Source organism: Poromitra crassiceps (assembly GCF_964638095.1).
Source record: "Poromitra crassiceps genome assembly, chromosome: 1".
In the NCBI taxonomy this organism is placed as follows: domain Eukaryota; kingdom Metazoa; phylum Chordata; class Actinopteri; order Beryciformes; family Melamphaidae; genus Poromitra; species Poromitra crassiceps.
The window spans coordinates 82,156,834-82,173,817 of record NC_139623.1 but is presented as its reverse complement, the minus strand read 5'-3'; the positions used below and the strand labels follow the sequence as shown (position 1 = coordinate 82,173,817).

At 43.0% G+C, this 16,984-nt stretch overlaps 1 protein-coding gene across 1 annotated transcript in view; it reads right to left on the bottom strand.

Annotated features, from left to right (window-relative positions):
* The window catches only part of tlcd3a (TLC domain containing 3A), a gene marked incomplete at both ends in the record, with an annotated part of 106,931 nt that overhangs the window by 10,230 nt on the left and 79,717 nt on the right, over window positions 1-16,984 (bottom strand). Inside the window, one exon of the mRNA XM_083659277.1 lies at window positions 14,883-15,102. Coding sequence (XP_083515403.1) covers window positions 14,883-15,102 — 220 coding nt within the window. The remainder of the gene's footprint in view (window positions 1-14,882; window positions 15,103-16,984) is intronic.

Sequence of the window (16,984 nt, the reverse complement as noted above, 5' to 3'; positions counted from 1 at the left end):
CAGCACCATACTTTAGTCTCTCTCTCCCTCTCCATGCCAGCACCATACTTTAGTCTCTCTCTCTCTCTCTCCATGGCAGCACCATGCTTTAGTCTCTCTCTCCCTCTCCATGCCAGCACCATGCTTTAGTCTCTCTCTCTCTCCATGCCAGCACCATGCTTTAGTCTCTCTCTCTCTCCATGCCAGCACCATGCTTTAGTCTCTCTCTCCTCTCCATGGCAGCACCATGCTTTAGTCTCTCTCTCCCTCTCCATGCCAGCACCATGCTTTAGTCTCTCTCTCTCTCTCTCCATGCCAGCACCATGCTTTAGTCTCTCTCTCCCTCTCTCCATGCCAGCACCATGCTTTAGTCTCTCTCTACCTCTCCATGCCAGCACCATGCTTTAGTCTCTCTCTACCTCTCCATGTCAGCACCATGCTTTAGTCTCTCTCTACCTCTCCATGCCAGCACCATGCTTTAGTCTCTCTCTCCCTCTCCATGCCAGCACCATGCTTTAGTCTCTCTCTCCCTCTCCAATGTGAGGCAGGTTTCATTGCAGGTGATCCAGATTCCAGACCGGCGTGAAGCTCACACTACACTGCATCATATTGGAAGTGGACGACACTGATTTGTCAATATAAAGGCCAATATCGAATATGAATATCAAATAAGCAAACATTCCTCCATGCAAAATCCTCCCCCAGATCCCCCCCTTCTCCCCAATTGTACTTATTCCGACTGCTGTGCGGGTCGTTGCTCCCCCCCCCCCCCCCACACACATACCCCTAATCCAGCATCCCACTCACAGACAGGGCCAATTGTGCCTGTATGGATGCCCGACCAAGCCCGGCGAGGTAACACATGGGCTTGAACCTGCGACCCCTTGTGTTGGTACTAGGCAGGGACTCTACCATCTATGCACCATTTCTAAACAATGATACAACAATGGAGGCAAGGGCCTGACACCAACACATAGGGCTGTTCGATTTTGCCTAAAAATTAAATTGACGATTTTTTCTCTCAAAACTCGATTTTCGATTTCGATTTTTTTTAATACTATTGTACTTCTCTAAACATTTGTTGCCTTGCAGAGCTCTTTTTTTCATAAGTGACAAATTACGCTTTTACTCTGAAGGCAGAACAACCCAACTTCCTGTTTTAGCCTAACTTGCTATGCATAACTTCCTGGCTGTTGCTTGCTACAGTAACCTGCAGTCACTTGACACTGGTGGATTTGCGCTTTTGGAGGTGAGTCCTAACTTACTCGGTGGCCTCACGTGTTGTTATGTGAACTAAAGGCAACATTTCAGCGTCCAGTGATAACGTCTTTGTTCGTGCGCGCGCGCGCGTGTGTTGTGGTAATCGTTATCTTGCACAGCCCGCCCCGCAGTGGAACACGCTGTTCAGTGCTCACACACTGCTTTTTGGAGGGGTTGAAATAAGTTCATTCCTGCCGGCTTTAGTAGCCAGCAGTAGTCACAGCCTCCCAGAGAGACTTTACAGCGGGGACAAAAGACGAGTAGTGTCATGTATGCTGCTACCCCACGCATACATGACAGAGAGCCGCCCCACCAGCCGTCACATAATTAGCCTACCCTAGTTAAAAAAAAACGATTTTAGGATTTTCATTTTTTTAACATCGTCCTAACTAATTAATTCGATTACGATTCAAAATCGATTTATCGAGCAGCCCCACCAACTCAACTGTAAGATGGTACAAAGGGAGGGAGGGGACAGCAGAGAGAAGTGATGCCCTGTACCTAAGTAATGAACAAACCCTTCAAATATTGAGCACACAGCACAATACTGTGTGGTGAAAGAGGCCATCCTAGATGAGGTGAGTCAGTCTAGATGGACAAAGCGTACTCCAGACAAAAGACAGGCACTGTCTGGCAGGCAGGCTGCTTTGCTGTGTGCTGATGGTGAATAAACCATGAGCGGCTCCAGACATGGCCTTGCCATCTGCCCATGGAAGAATGGATGAGACCACAGAGGGGAACTTTACACCACGCAGGCCTAAACTAACTACCTGGCTACCTCATCCCACCCCCTAACTGCCGTGTGTGTGTCTGTTACCTTCATACTATGTCTATGCCTAGGTTCCCCATGTCTAATAAAGTGCCGTATGGAACGCAATTCAAATGTTACCTTGCACATGCACAGATTTGACCTAGCTCTTAAAATACATGTAATACTTCAATTCAAATGTAATGAAATACTCTCACAAACACTCCTGAAACACTCATACACTATAGATGCTGCTAAATGACATAAAGTAAAGTATAGACCAGGGGTAGCCAACACGGTGCCTGCGAGCACCTGGTCGCCCACAGGGAGCCAATGAGTTGCCCACAGGGCACGTTCTAAAAATAGCACGAGTCACCGGTAGAGCATGGTCTAAAAATAGACTAAGGGGGCGATCACATACAGAAAAGTCACTAGAAACGCATCACCACCAAAACATTGTTTTCCCTATGGTGCCATACCATTCACATGCTATATCTTTTGCGCACTTGAATCCATTAATTTAAATGGAGGCACGAGGCAGATGCACGCAAACGATCGCGACACACACACACACATTTCGATACACCTTTTCTTCTGACCACAACCATGGCACACTGAGATTAAAACATCTCAACTTTTTGGAGTGCCACAAGTCATGTACGCATGTCACGTACAGCCTGCTCCACATGTAGATCAAGAAGTAAAGCTACTACGATAGTTTTACTGCAATGGTAATCCATTATGTCAGATAATGACAAATGTGTGAAGTTATTTATTGTCTTTGGTTGCTTGGCAACATAAAGGTGTCTGTACAACAGCTATGAAGTTTCCTGTCTTTTTGGTTCAACCTATCTGCGTGAATCACCCTTTTCTGATATGAATTTGATATGAATTTCATTCAAAACAAACACAGTGGAAAATCTAGAAGACTCAATCAGAGTTGCAGTGTCAAGTTATACCCTGATTAAAGTGCAGTGTGAATAGTAATGCCAAGCTTCCCATTGTCTGCCATTTTGTGGGTTTATCAGAGCGTATTCACTGAAATTCAGGGTTGATGAGAGCAGGGCCAGTGAGAGTGAAGTGTTTGTTGGGGGGGGGGGGGGGGGGGCTATGCCATGTCCAAATTATTTCAATCTAAAACAGATGCACTGTTGAGATGAACAGAAATAATTAAAATTGCATGTTTAAATATATAGGCTATATCTGTTTTCCTATGATCACTTGGTTAAACATTAATAATGATTGTAAGGAATCATTAACAGTAATTATAAACAATAATTATCAAATAAGTAACCCTCCATATTACTAACTACTCTTCAGCTCTCAGTCTCAAAAAGGTTGGAGACCCCTGCTATAGAGGCTTTGCAGTTGTGTCACCAATGTTCTACCAACCATGTCTGCTGCCAGCGTGGAGGTCCAATGGAGAATAATGAATATAACAAACAGGGCTAGGGAAAGAGATACCCGAGAAAAATTGTTGTGATGTGGGTGTAGATGCATTCAGTACTAATATAAGTATTGTTCTATTAGTGTTAGCCAGTCTACTAATCAGATGTGTTCACAAGATGGTTAACTGACCAGATACTATGGATAGCTAGCCAACAACTGACACAAAATCAATCGCGTCAGTGATACAATTATCAGTCCACAGTTAAAGTTCGGGTATGAAACTTTTGTAGTGCAGAACCTTTGTCTCCCCCTTCTGGCGCTTCTGGCAATGACAGTATGTGCGCAACATTTGTGTGGTGTCTGGAAATGAATACCCAACCATTTCTTTTGCTCTTCGTTGTCACGCAAAAACTGGAAACGGGTATAAACGTGTTGTGTAAACATTCCGAGTCCGACTAACTCATCAGCTCTACAACTGCAGCAGTCAGACACGCCTTTTCACCTTTCTCAATCAGGGTTGAAATATCCTGCAGTAAACATCACTCGGTCATTTTCTGCGCTGCTATCTGCTCATTTCACCACCCTAATGTCTCAAACCAAATCTGACTTTCAGAGATGGAACAGTTTGCCTCTGACCTTAACCGGCAGAAGAAACACTATCAAAATGACCATTTTACCAAAGCTTTTGTACCTATTCCAATCAATCCCATTGTTTCTACCAAAGTCATTTTTTCAGTCTTTAAATAAGTTGATTTCTACTTTTATCTGGTCTGGTAAACATCTGAGAATGAGTAGTTCTTCTGCTCTACAGGAGTGTAAATTGGCTGATGGCCTTGCGCTTCCAAACCTTTTATATTACTATTGGGCAGCTAATTCTCATAAGTTATTATTTTGGTTGCATTCAGCTAACATGCCCTGGTGCTCAATTGAGGCCAAATCATGCGCTTCATCTACATCTCTTTCTGCCCTTTTATGTTCCTCCTATCCAATTTCTCTCTCTCATTATACAAAAAACCCAGTTGTCCTGTCCTCTCTTAAAATTTGGTATCAATTCCGACGTCATTTCAATTTCTCTTCTGCTTCAACTTTAGGTCCTATAACCTCTAACCATCTATTTCCCGCTTCTTAAGACTCTCCCTTTTCTTTATGGAAATCCAAAGGAATCATCTCCTTTTGTGATTTATATCAGGATAACATATTTCCTACTTTTCTCTCCCTTTCAAGTAGGGGTGTCACGATACACTCCGTTCACGATACGATACGTATCACGATACTGGGTTCACGATAACGATACGATACGATACGATTTTAACAATATTTTTTAAACTTGAATAATGACAATATATGACTGGAAAAGTAGTATTTTATTTGAAATGCACAAATACAAAACATGCTGTTGTGGGAAATTGTTATTACAATAACAACTAGAAAAAACATGAGATTGGAGATAAGGCTTATCTTGAAATAGAATTAGTTACACCGTCACTTAGATTTACTTTGAACTAAAAGGTTTCTCAGCAGTATAAATTCTCATTATGCATCTTCAGTTTTTCTTCAAACTCAAACAACAAGACTTTTCTTAATCTATTTTTTATGCATCTTCAGTTTTTCCTGTCAAGTAAACAGTTTTGCCAGAAACTCAATTGAATGGTTTCTCTCCTGTATAACTTCTCATGTGTCTCTTCAGAGACTTGTTCAACTGAACTACTTTCCACACATTGAACTTCAACAAACAAAGACGTTTCTTAGTCTATTTTTTGAAGAAAAAAAAAAGATTTTTTTTTTTTTTTGCGATATGAGATTTCATCTCAACGATACATATCGTGACGTTTTACTATCGCGAAATTGCGTGGGACGATATATTGTGGCACCCCTACTTTCAAGTAAATGTGACTTGCCACGTTCACATCTCTTCAGAAACTTTCAGATCAACCCGATCTCCAAAAAAATTGTAAAATAGCAACGTTTGTGGACAAACGTTGCTATTTTACAATTTCGGCTAAGAAATTGTAAAATGGTAACGTATGTGTCTACAGCGGTGGGCGTGGTTTGGGCGTGTTTTACGGAGATTTTCTGTTTCTAACCCCTCCCCCTACTCTAATCCTAACCCTAAAATCTCAGAACGTTACTATTTTACAATTTTCTAGCCAAAATTGTAAAATAGCAACGTTGGTCCAAAACGTTTGTATTATACAATTTTCTGTGAGACTGTGTTGTTCAGATACGTCACTGTGTAACCTCTCAGTTCCGCTCTTTCCCTTCTTTACCAACTCTGCTTCCTTGGGAGGAATTACTTAATCTTTCACTCGATCAGAGATCATGCTGTATATCTCAGATTTACTCCTCCATTATGTCTTTTATGTTGTGAAAGCTAAATCAGCCTGGGAGGAGGAAATGGGTATTGAGCTCTCTGATGATTGGTGGGCTGGAGCAGTTGATAGGGTTAGTTCTACAACATCATGTGCTCGGCTGGGTCTCATACAATTCAAGGTGCTGCACAGGCTCCATTATTCTAAAGGCAGACTGTCAGAAATCTATCCCAATGTAGATAACAGATGTGACCGATGTAGCCACGCCCCTGCCAACCTTAGTCATATGTTCTATTTCTGTCCCAATTTATGTTCATTTTGGGACATATTCTTTAAAACCCTATCTGACATCTTAGGAATCGAGCTGCAGCCGTGTCCCCTGATTGCTATTTTTGGCGTTCCTGGTATTACTTTAAATTTGCACACCAAACACCTAGACATAATTGCCTTTTCCTCCCTCCTCGCACGAAGGAGAATCTTACTAGCTTGGAAATCACCCGGTCCCCCATCAGCAGCTTCATGGTTAGAGGACATGATGAGTTTCCTTAAACTAGAAAAAATTGAGTTCTCACTAAAAGGTGCTGTTGGAAAATGTACTGATAGATGGGAACCCTTTCTTTCATATGTAAATAGCCTTCAGAGGCTTCCAGCCGAGCAGCAGGTGTAACTCACCTTCCTTTTTTGGTTAGTTTTTTGGTATTCCCATTTAATTCCTGTATGTATGTGGGTATGTGTGCGTGTGTGTGCATGCGTGGGAGGGGTGGGGGGTTACATGTTAGTCTGTGTGTGGGGGATTATAAAGTGCTCCATTAAATGTTAAATGGCTGTTAGATGCCATACAACATGTTTTCAACCTGCTCACAGTGTAGCCCTTTCTCTTAAGTGTTGTAAGTGTATATGCGTGTGTATGTATAAAAAATAATGTTTACCTAAATTACGTTTACCTAACATTCTGAGTCTGACTAATACAATACAACACACCTTCTTTGTAGCGTCCATGTCCATGGACAATCTGAGCAGACGCATGAATGCACCATTTGTCATAGGCTAGCCGTAACCTATTCCGTCAGGGCTGGAAAACAGTGGAGAAATTGTTTTGAGCGTCACACAATCTCCGCATAATGACTCATTTCACATCAGAATTTGATCCATTCAGGAAGTGCCCGCACAACTGAATTATTTATCCTAGGGATGCACCGATCACATTTTTTTGATACAGATCGCCAATCGTCTATGAGAAATATCTGCCCGATACCGATCGTCATGCCCTTTTTTTATTTTTTTTTTTATAGCGGCTGGTATAGCAGTATTAAGTCTAACAGTTTCCATTTTACATGCATTTCAACCATCAAAGTCCTGGTTAAAAAGTATCAACGTTTTATTTTTTCTACCTCTATTTACGTGATCATATGTAAACAAAAACCCATGTGCGTGCAACATGATTTAGTCAGATGACAGGAGCACACTTCTCTATCTGTTGCCAGTGTTGTTAAATAGAGACACCCTCTGAAGATGTAACTTGTATCCTTTTCAGTCTTGTATCCTTTTCAGTCTTGCTAGTTAAAGGTTCAATCAATGAAACTAGCGAACGTTTTACTTCCAGAACTGTTGTTTACATTGTTTGGTGTGTCGCACTCTGTTATAACCATGATAAGACAGACTAGCAAAACAAACACGGCTGTCTAGCTAGCGGGCTGAGCGAGCTCACCACATGACCCTTGTCCTGAAACACAACAGACACAGTAGATATCTCATGTTGATGTGAAGCTAGCCGTGTTTTAATGCTAACGTTAGCTCATCGCCTTAAAAAGTTACGGACAGCACAGTGTTATCATGAGTTCACTCTTGCCAGTAGCCGCTGCCTCGAGGCAGCTGTTTCGTGGCTAATGCTAGCAAGCTAACTGCATTAAGAGCTAACATCAGCTAGCTTCAATGAACAGGGTCTGACACTCGCCACCACACTCAGCGTGGAACTCAAGTAAACAATGTGAAGCTATGACAAGCTGCGGTCCTCTCGTGCACAGCTGTCTCCTGACAAAGAGCTGCAAGGATGGCTAGTTCTCCCACATATTTATTAGGGGTGGGGGAAAAAATCGATTCACCTAAGTATCGCGATTTTTAATGTTTTTTTGGGTGCTTGCAGTCAGGCCACTCACTGAACAGCAGGCCAGGTGCCGCCTACTGGTTTACTAGTGGTTTTATTACTTTATTAGTTAGTCTAGTAATAATTACACTTCAGGGTTAAAGTGGGTGCATCTCATTGTAAAATTGGACTTCAAACGGCCCAAATCTGGCTTCAAACGGCCCAAATTGCGCTTCAAACGGCCCAAATTTCACGCGCGTCAGCCCATATCAGCCTAGCCTGCTTGGTATCTAATGCCCGGCCTGAATTATGATCCCAGTCCGCCCCTGTTTTTAACTATATCGCCCAGCCCTACTCATGATATATAATACGGTATACAGTCTCTAGTGTATGATTCAACTTTTCCCATGTTCTAATCTAGTGTAAAAAAGCAAACAAACTGAAAAAAGAAAAGAAAAAAATAAACAAAAATCGCAATAAATCGTAATATCGAATCGCAATAATCGTAGAATCGCAATACTTAAGAATCGCAATATAAATTGAATCGGCACCCAAGAATCGTGATAGTATCGAATCGGGAGATAAGTGAATCGCCACAGCCCTAATATTTATCCTGCCATACATTACAGATCACATGTATTGTCTGTCTCACACATTTTGTAATGACATCGCCGATATGTTTCAGCTGTTTATGCAACCAACTCTGCTGAAAAGGGCATACGGTTTTACATAAAAAGCATAAATTGGAATTCTCCAATCTCATATTTAGGCTGAAAATTGGCCGGTTTCCGATCACTGGCCGATCGATCAGAGCATCCCTAATTTTTCCCTATTGAACTTAGCAGAAGGCTAACTAATATTAGCCGGCTAGGCAGGCGGAAGTCTCTGGTGCGCACGCTCCAGGTCAACGTGGGAACGTCGCCTGATGACACCGGATGAAAACTCCGGTCCTACTGTTGTGGGCATTGTGGGAACTCATTTGGCAATGGCTTGAATGTGACAGACGTTCATTTAAAAGTTATGCAATACAACTTTAACATCAGCACAGAAATCAACCATGTCCAATGCATTCTGGTGGTGATACAGCCAAGTTGTACATTTTGAGATGCAATCAGCTACTTTTACCCTGCCATAAAGTCATACTATAGCCTAGTGAAAAATGTACTGTACTTGCACACACTTCACTGGCAGCACGTCATGTAAACCTAAGGGTTGGAGGAGCCACCCACTGCATACTGCTGTCCATCAAACACTTGCTGGGTGACTATACCAGATCATGTGTTCCCTATGCAAGGAAGAGTGACACCAAGCTGACGAGCGAGGGAACGAGAAGTGAGAGAGAGAGAGAGAGGGCTGGGGACAAGTTTAGGGAAGGAGAGCAAGACAACTGCAGCTGGAGCTGAATAATGTAGGGTAAGGTGATCTCATATTGCCATTGACTGCCAGGCCAAACAAAGGGCCAGGTTTCCATTGCACCTGGCCTGCTATAACCCGGTGATGCTATATGAAAAGCATGGTATGGTACATGTAGGGGTCCCCACCTTCTCACAAACATCCCGCAAATTGAAAGTGAGACTTAATGAACACAGAAGCAACATTGTACGGGTTGATATAAACTCTCCCGTGGCACAACATTTCGCTGAAATGGATCATAAAAATAGTGATCTCAAATGCATTGGCTTAGAAAGGGTATGGCTCAACAGAAGAGGTGGCAACCACGAGCAATTATTACTGCAGCGGGAGATGCTTATGGATTCACAGGCTTGATTCCATGTTCCCCACAGGAATGAATGAAGAACTTAACATGACTCCTTTCCTGTAGGGGGCATATGTACTCACCCTCTTGTCTTGTCTATTGTTTGTAAACAATTTATTTTGTCAATGATTAGCCTACACTGATTTATGAACGGTCTAAACAACCTGATGCCCTCAGTGGGTTATAATTGATTTGCATAAGCAGGTTATTGTTTTAATGTGAATTGTGAACATAATGATAATGTTTTCTGTGACATAGACATGTGTATATGCTGAACAAGCTGGAGCTTGACTCCCAATCACCTAATTAGGTGCTGATGACTGATGATTGTCACCTGTCAAGGTTTACCACCTGATCATTCATGTTGCCTCACTGCCTATTCAAGGCCTGTTTGTACACCATTTCAGCAAGCACACTGATGATGGCCGGACGGCCGAAAACTGTGCCAAAGAACATTAAAGCTATTTGTTGCATTCGAGTGCGGTCCCCACTTCTCCTTTCGTCCCCACCTTCTTAAACATCAAAATCAAGGGCTTTTCAATTACTTTTTCTTTAGGCCCAATTCATTCAGATTCAAGGACTCAACACGGCATAGTTTGAGACATGGATCAAGGCTAATTACCGGTTTTGGTGTCAGTCCCTCACAATCAAAGAGCAGAATCATTTGTTGCGCTCTTCCCCATTCGCCCTCGCTTCCCAAATTGAATTCCATAGAGCTGTATTCAAATCTTTTCTGAGATTTGATGCTCTCCAGTGGATTCAGATCTGTCCCTACTAGCTTGCAGTTTAACTCTTGACCTTCCACTTCCAATGGTATCTCACCACCATGCAACCTGCACCTTCCAGTCTTCCTTCCTATCCATTCTTATTGGATCTGCCCCTGCACAGACGCGTACAATTCATGGACGTACAGGTAAACAATGCGGGGTCATTTGCTGCTAATTTCTCAAAGAAATGAATCAGCAGAAAGTCATTTTCATAACAAACACGGCTGGGTGATAGATTGCTTACTAGCTTACTGAGCTTTTGATGCCATTTCACTCCCTTGATGCTTGTACACTTGTTATTCCTTTGAAGTGATTGGACCATTTCCTCGCAGGAATCACTTAGTCACTCAGTAAATGAGTAAAGTGCTTCACTGTGGGATTTGATCAAACAGCATTCTGGCTAGTCAGTGTGGTCCACCTCTGATATGATGGAGGTTCCTCTCTGACCACAGCTAATCAATATGTTTTTAAGCGGTGTAGCTGCTTCTATATGTAGCATGGGTGTCCGTTTGTATGACGGGGTGTCCGTTTGTAGCATGAGAGGATAGACCAATCAGGAGTAGCCTATGCATATGGAGGGAGAGAAGGGGCTGACCTGCGCAACATAGGGGCTCTAGGCCTATGTTATTACCAAAGTGAGGGCACTAAAGATTTATTTTTTATTTTTTGCTGAGGAAGACTGGTTTCCAGGCTGCAAAAACACATCCAATCTGTGATGTTTAAGATCAGAGGTGAGTTCACACACACATTATGAATGTTGTTGATAATGTTAGTTTTTAGTTACCTGTACATCTGCTATTGTAATGACTTGGCATGATTTGTGTGTGGTTAAATTAAGCAATGCTTCATTGTGTGTTTTTGTAATAGAGTAGCTATGCATTGTATTAATTTACAAAGAATAGACAGTAAAAAACGTTAGGGTTGTGCTACAACCCAGGTTTTACGAGTGAGAACGAGAGCGCTCACTATTGCCATATCGCTGCCACAGCAGCGCCACTGGATGAACTCATTTTTACTCCAAAAATGACCTTTTTTATAAAACCAACCATCCACCAGTAGGTGGCATGGTATGCATGAGAATGGTGCGGCACCCACTAGCAATCGCTGTGATTGCGTCACGTCCGCCCAGCTCTCATGCTCCTCACTCCAACTCATCCAGCCGACTGTGCAATCGACGCAGCAAGGCTGGGTAGTGAGAGCTCTCATTCTCACTCGTAAAACCTGGGTTGTAGCACAACCCTAACGTTTTACTTCGTTTCGAACTCAAGCTCTCACTATTGCCAACTTCAACCGCCCTTGCTGCAGGGAGCACTCCTCAGAGCGACCCTGAGAGGTGTAGGTTAACAACGGACGCATGGCAACTGCCCATGCCCCATCATGTGGCATCGGAGTGACAACGGCACAGTGCGCAATTACTTTGCGCTAAGAGCTTTGAAAAGGACCTCTTACGCGCAAATACCTCCCTGCGCTGGGAGCGCACCCGTAATCTCCGTGCAGCGCAGCGCAGTCCAGACCTAATGTAGGTGGGACCTGGATGTATGTTAAAAAGCAGAGTATTCAAATGGCTCTCAATGGCTGTTTAACAAATGAGCCGCTAAACCTCAGCAACTTGTCTGAGCCAGACAGAGATAGCGACTGTTTGACTGCAGTAACAACATAAATTATGTTTATTTAATATGGCATAATGTATAAAATGAAACACAACAGACACAATAGATAGTAGAAACCCCTAGGCCATAGTACGTTTAATTAAAGGTGCGGGATTAATACCATGAAATACCATATACCATGATACTTGTATATTTCTTTAATTGTTTGCATGAAAAGGGTCAAATTTAATAGTGGCCCAAAATATCAGCTATCAGCAGCTTCAATCCGAACATATTGCTATATTGTTATTGGAAACTCATGCCAGTCTAACCCTAATCATAATGGTTCCTTTCATGCAGTTTTGATCTTTATAATTGGTTTAACTTTAAATAGGGGTGATTTGTTTTGAAGATTTGGTCCAGTGTTCAATATGATTTACCTCTTGCCCCTGCTAACTAGGTCATATCACTGTATAGTCGAGGCAAGCCCGAGGGTACCCGAACAGGCCCCTCGGGCCTGGCTAATTCAGGACGGGTTCGGGCTTTTAATTTTTAATTTTTAATCCATAGATGGGGCTCGGGCTCAGGCTGGGGCTTGTTTCAAAAGTAAAATAAATAAAGTTGTATTTCCCGCTTAATTCTACACAGCAGACAGCACATCACAACAGCATGCTTTTATTTAAAAAAAAAATATTTCAGGAAGTCCTCCAGCTGCCGGTAAAAAATAAACAAGCTAAGCGCTACGGCAAAAGTTGAGATGGACATGCTAACTAGCAGACAAGCTAAAAGCTAGCAGAGGGAGTTTTTGAAAGTTCCCAATGCGGCAGGGAAAGCTGCAAAAGATACAATTGTTTTCCTGCAGTGTCTGCAAATGGAAAGTTAAAGTTTTGCCTGATTGTGGATTTAGCCGGTTGGTGAAGATTTGTGACATGTGAGGACACTAACATTCAATCTAAACGGTGAGTCTGCTGTTTTAATTTCGATATGCTTGAGTGACATAATGTTTCAGTTTGTGAGCGTTGTTGCTGTTGGCAATTAAACAATCGTTTACTGATGATTCTCTCTCTCTCTCTTCTCTACGGCCCTATCTTCCCAAAAGCGCTAATTTAGCGTTTGCGCTCGTTTAACACCGTGCGCAATGCAAATTGGGGGCGGACACAAGCGCATGCCTGTGATAATTGTACTGGGCATTGGCTGCCACATGCCAAAACATGGGAAAATGTGGGATAGATGGCATTACCCTATCGTCAGCAGGGCGCAATTACTTTGCGCTAAGAGCTTTGAAAAGGACCTCTTACGCGCAAATACCTCCCTGCGCTGGGAGCGCACCCGTAATCTCTGTGCAGCACAGCGCAGTGCAAAATAGAATTCCTTTTGGAGATGTCATTACGCACAGCCTAGACATCAAATTATGCTGCTAAAATTGGGTATTAGCAGATAATTCAGTGAGGCAATCAACTATAACTCACGGAGAAACTTTTATCACATCGCAAAGAGGGAAATTAATTGAGAAAACGTGTTGGACAATGGACATAGGCTATTTACCTTCATAGCTCAGAGGGTCGTTGGCTCCACAGACGATCTGTCAATAAGCTCTCTCTGTCCTGGCACGAGTGAGTACACTCTTTTACGCTGGAGGAAATTACAGCATATTGCATATTTAGGCTCTAAACTGGACAGCCACCGCAGCATGCACAGCACAGAGAGAGAGGGAGAGAGAGAGATGCGTCGTCATATCATGATATTTGACTTCGGGCCTCTCGGCGGGCTGGGGCTGATTCATTTCATAACTCCTCGGGGCCGGGCCGGGATTGGGCCTGAATGTCACGGGCCGGGGCGGGCTGAGGCCGAAATGTCAGGCCCTCGCAGCTCTCTACTGTATAGATGAAAAGTTTTCTTCACAGTGACAAATATCAGAATATGTGAAATGATTGGCAGGGTTCCTCCTTCAGTTTCAATTTTTTAATTCCTTCGTTTTTCAGGCAGACCCTACGTTCTTGACTGGATTTGATTTTGTACTTGGTACTTGAGATAAAGGAGAAAATGGAAAAATGTAGGAATAAATCATGAAAATTAATAAAACGTTAAAATAAATCTCAGGAGGCACTAATTGCAACTCTTTCACTCCATTTCCAATTTACGTTATATTCTTCAAAAGGTGGGTTATCATTCATTCATTGCATCACATGCTATAGTTTTCTGTTGCAGTTTTCTAAGCAACACGTTGTAGTTGGGTAAAGGCTAGGGGTGCACCGATCACGTTTTTTGCCACCGATCACCGATTGCCGATCGCCTATGGGAAATATCTGCCCAACCGATCATCGACCGATCACCGATTACCGATCACCGATCACGTATATAAACTCCTCAAAAAAAGTTTGGAAACGTTATTTCGGTCGATTATTTCTCCCCTTTCTCCCCCTAATAATACCAATTGGCATTGTATTTTATATCGTTGGAAAGCCTGATTAGTGATAGGGCTTTTTTTTATAAATTTTTTTTTTTTTTTATATATATAAAAATATCGGCAATCAGCCGAAATATCGGCAATCAGCCGATCGCATATTTGAGGTCAAAATCAGCCGATACAAATTGCTTGCCGATCGATCGGTGCACCCCTAGTAAGGGGGTACTTGGATTCAGAAAGAACCACTGCTAAGGCATGCGGCTAGGTAATAAGAGCATCCCTCTATCTGATTATTCTTCACATCAACAAAGACTGTGGACTCAAATTGGGTCTATAATAACACAAAGGCTAGAATTATGTGTGGATCGGACCTGAACCAAAACATTTTCCATACATTTCCAGAAATGTTTTCCCTTCAAATTCCCAAACTACTACTAAACTTTTCCAGTATTTCCAGACCTGCGCAGGAACCCTGTTTAAAGTAGAGAAACATGACATCAAATTCTTCTGCCTCAATCTCTACCTCACTGTAGTCAACACCCAGCCCTCCCTCTCTCTCTCCGCTACTCAACCATTCACCCCCCCGCCCCCTCACCAGTGTGACGGGCAGCAGGATGGTGAGCAGGGCGATGTGATGCAGCACTAGCAGGAACTCTCTGCGGACGAACGAGCTCACAGTCCTCAGCGAATGCCGCTTGTACTCCTCGTGCCCTTTGACCTGGAAGCGGTAGTAGTGGCTGAGGTACATGGCGTAAATGTCATATGTCATATAGGGTACGCCAAACCCGAGGACAAAGTAGGTGGCCAGCCAGTGCCTGAGGAAGAGAAGAAGAGAAGGTATAAAACCCAATGACTTAATACAGTGGGAATCAAAATAGAACCTATTTTCAAATGTGATGGAATCCCAAAAATGAACAGTCCCGCAGTGCCGATTGACAGATTATTTCGTTATTCATCATCAATGTGCATGGAATGGTCAAACATCTTGTTTACCAAAATCACTATGACAACAAGACGCAAGTTTGCTGTTCCACCCAACAATGCTGGTTTAGCTTCTTTTATGGCATACACACACACACACACGCACACACGCACACACGCACACACACACGCGCGCACACACACACACACACACACACACACACACACACACACACACACACACACACACACACACACACACACGTAGATGGTCTGTCTTGCCTCTCCTTCATATAAACAAGCAAAGGTTGGCTTATGTAAGTATAATAAAGAGCTTGGGCGGCTGCGGTACTGTAATGAGCGCTGATTACGCCGATGGTTAATTATGTGTGGAGTAAAGCTGCAGGGCAGAGCTGAGCTCCTGGCCTCTCACCTCTCACTGGGTTCTTTAGCTCTTAAGGTCAGTAGATGGAGATTAAGGCAATGTGGCACAGCAAACAGCTCAGGGTGGAATGCATGCTAAGCCAGTCTGTATAGTATATTTGTTTGTATTGAGGGCAATGGAAAACAACACAGAATTGGATTAGCAAAGATTGGAATATTGCTGAATAAAAGTTCCTTCAATAGAGCTGCACTCACAAACACTAGAAGCTTGCAGCGCTTTAGCATACATACACGATGTTGAGTGATAGTAGGCTACATGCTAACACTAGGGCTGTCCTCCACTCAGGATTCTGCCAGTCGACTCGGATTCGACTGTGCAATGCGAATATTCGATTTTTTTTATTTTTTATCTTATGATTATTTTGACCACATTAACAGTCAATTGCGGAAATTCGATGCCGGGATAATGGAGTCTGAATGAGACCGGCAGGACATATTTCTTTTTTAAATTAGGCTCTTAGCCTATTTTTTATTTCACCCTTTAAACATTAAAACAGATGGGGCGGGGGGGGGGGGGGGACATAGCGTTGTGTCATGAATCAATGCCACTGGTCAAGGAAGCGCAGCCACAGCTTGTCAAAATAAATACTCATCCCATTGGCTCACGGAGCATGGGCGCCTGGCCAATCCCGGCGCTTGACTGCTGCGTAGGCGGGCACAGGGCATGGTCTGCCCAAAACAAACCTCTAAATTCCTCCGTCTGTACCTCCCCAGCAAGGAGGGCACTATACCCGGAAAAGACACACGGGCGGACGCGCTGTGTATTTCTGATATCGTTTTGTTTAATCCTGGCTTCCTCTGATGTGAATAGATCAATAAAATGTTTTAGAGTTATCCCCGTAGGCTGTTTAAACATGCAAATCGAAGTGGTTTCTGACGAGAATAAAGTAACATTAACATGACGTTATGCCAGCCTCTTCTCATCCCCTCTCTGGGCAATGGGAGACAGTGGGAATCTCACTGCTCGTGCCCGCGGCTGCTCGGCCGGCAGAGAGTGCTTCCAAGTCAGACTGATAACATAAACAACATAATTTGAGCTTATCCAGGTAAGATATTAATAATGTAATGACACATCCAGCGAAAAACTAACTATAATTAAGACACGTGCCAACTTTGAGAGGTTGTGTTCAGTATTTTAAGAGCACAGCACACCACACTGACTGGAGGGGAGGGAGAGAAAAAAAAACACGACTGCTCAACTTGAGGAATCTCCGTCGACTCACGGGTCTCTCAACTGATGATTGAATCGTCAACTTTTAGAAGACAGCCCTAGCTAACACCTTAGCATACATTACATTACGCTTTATCCAAAGCGACTTACAATAGTATACA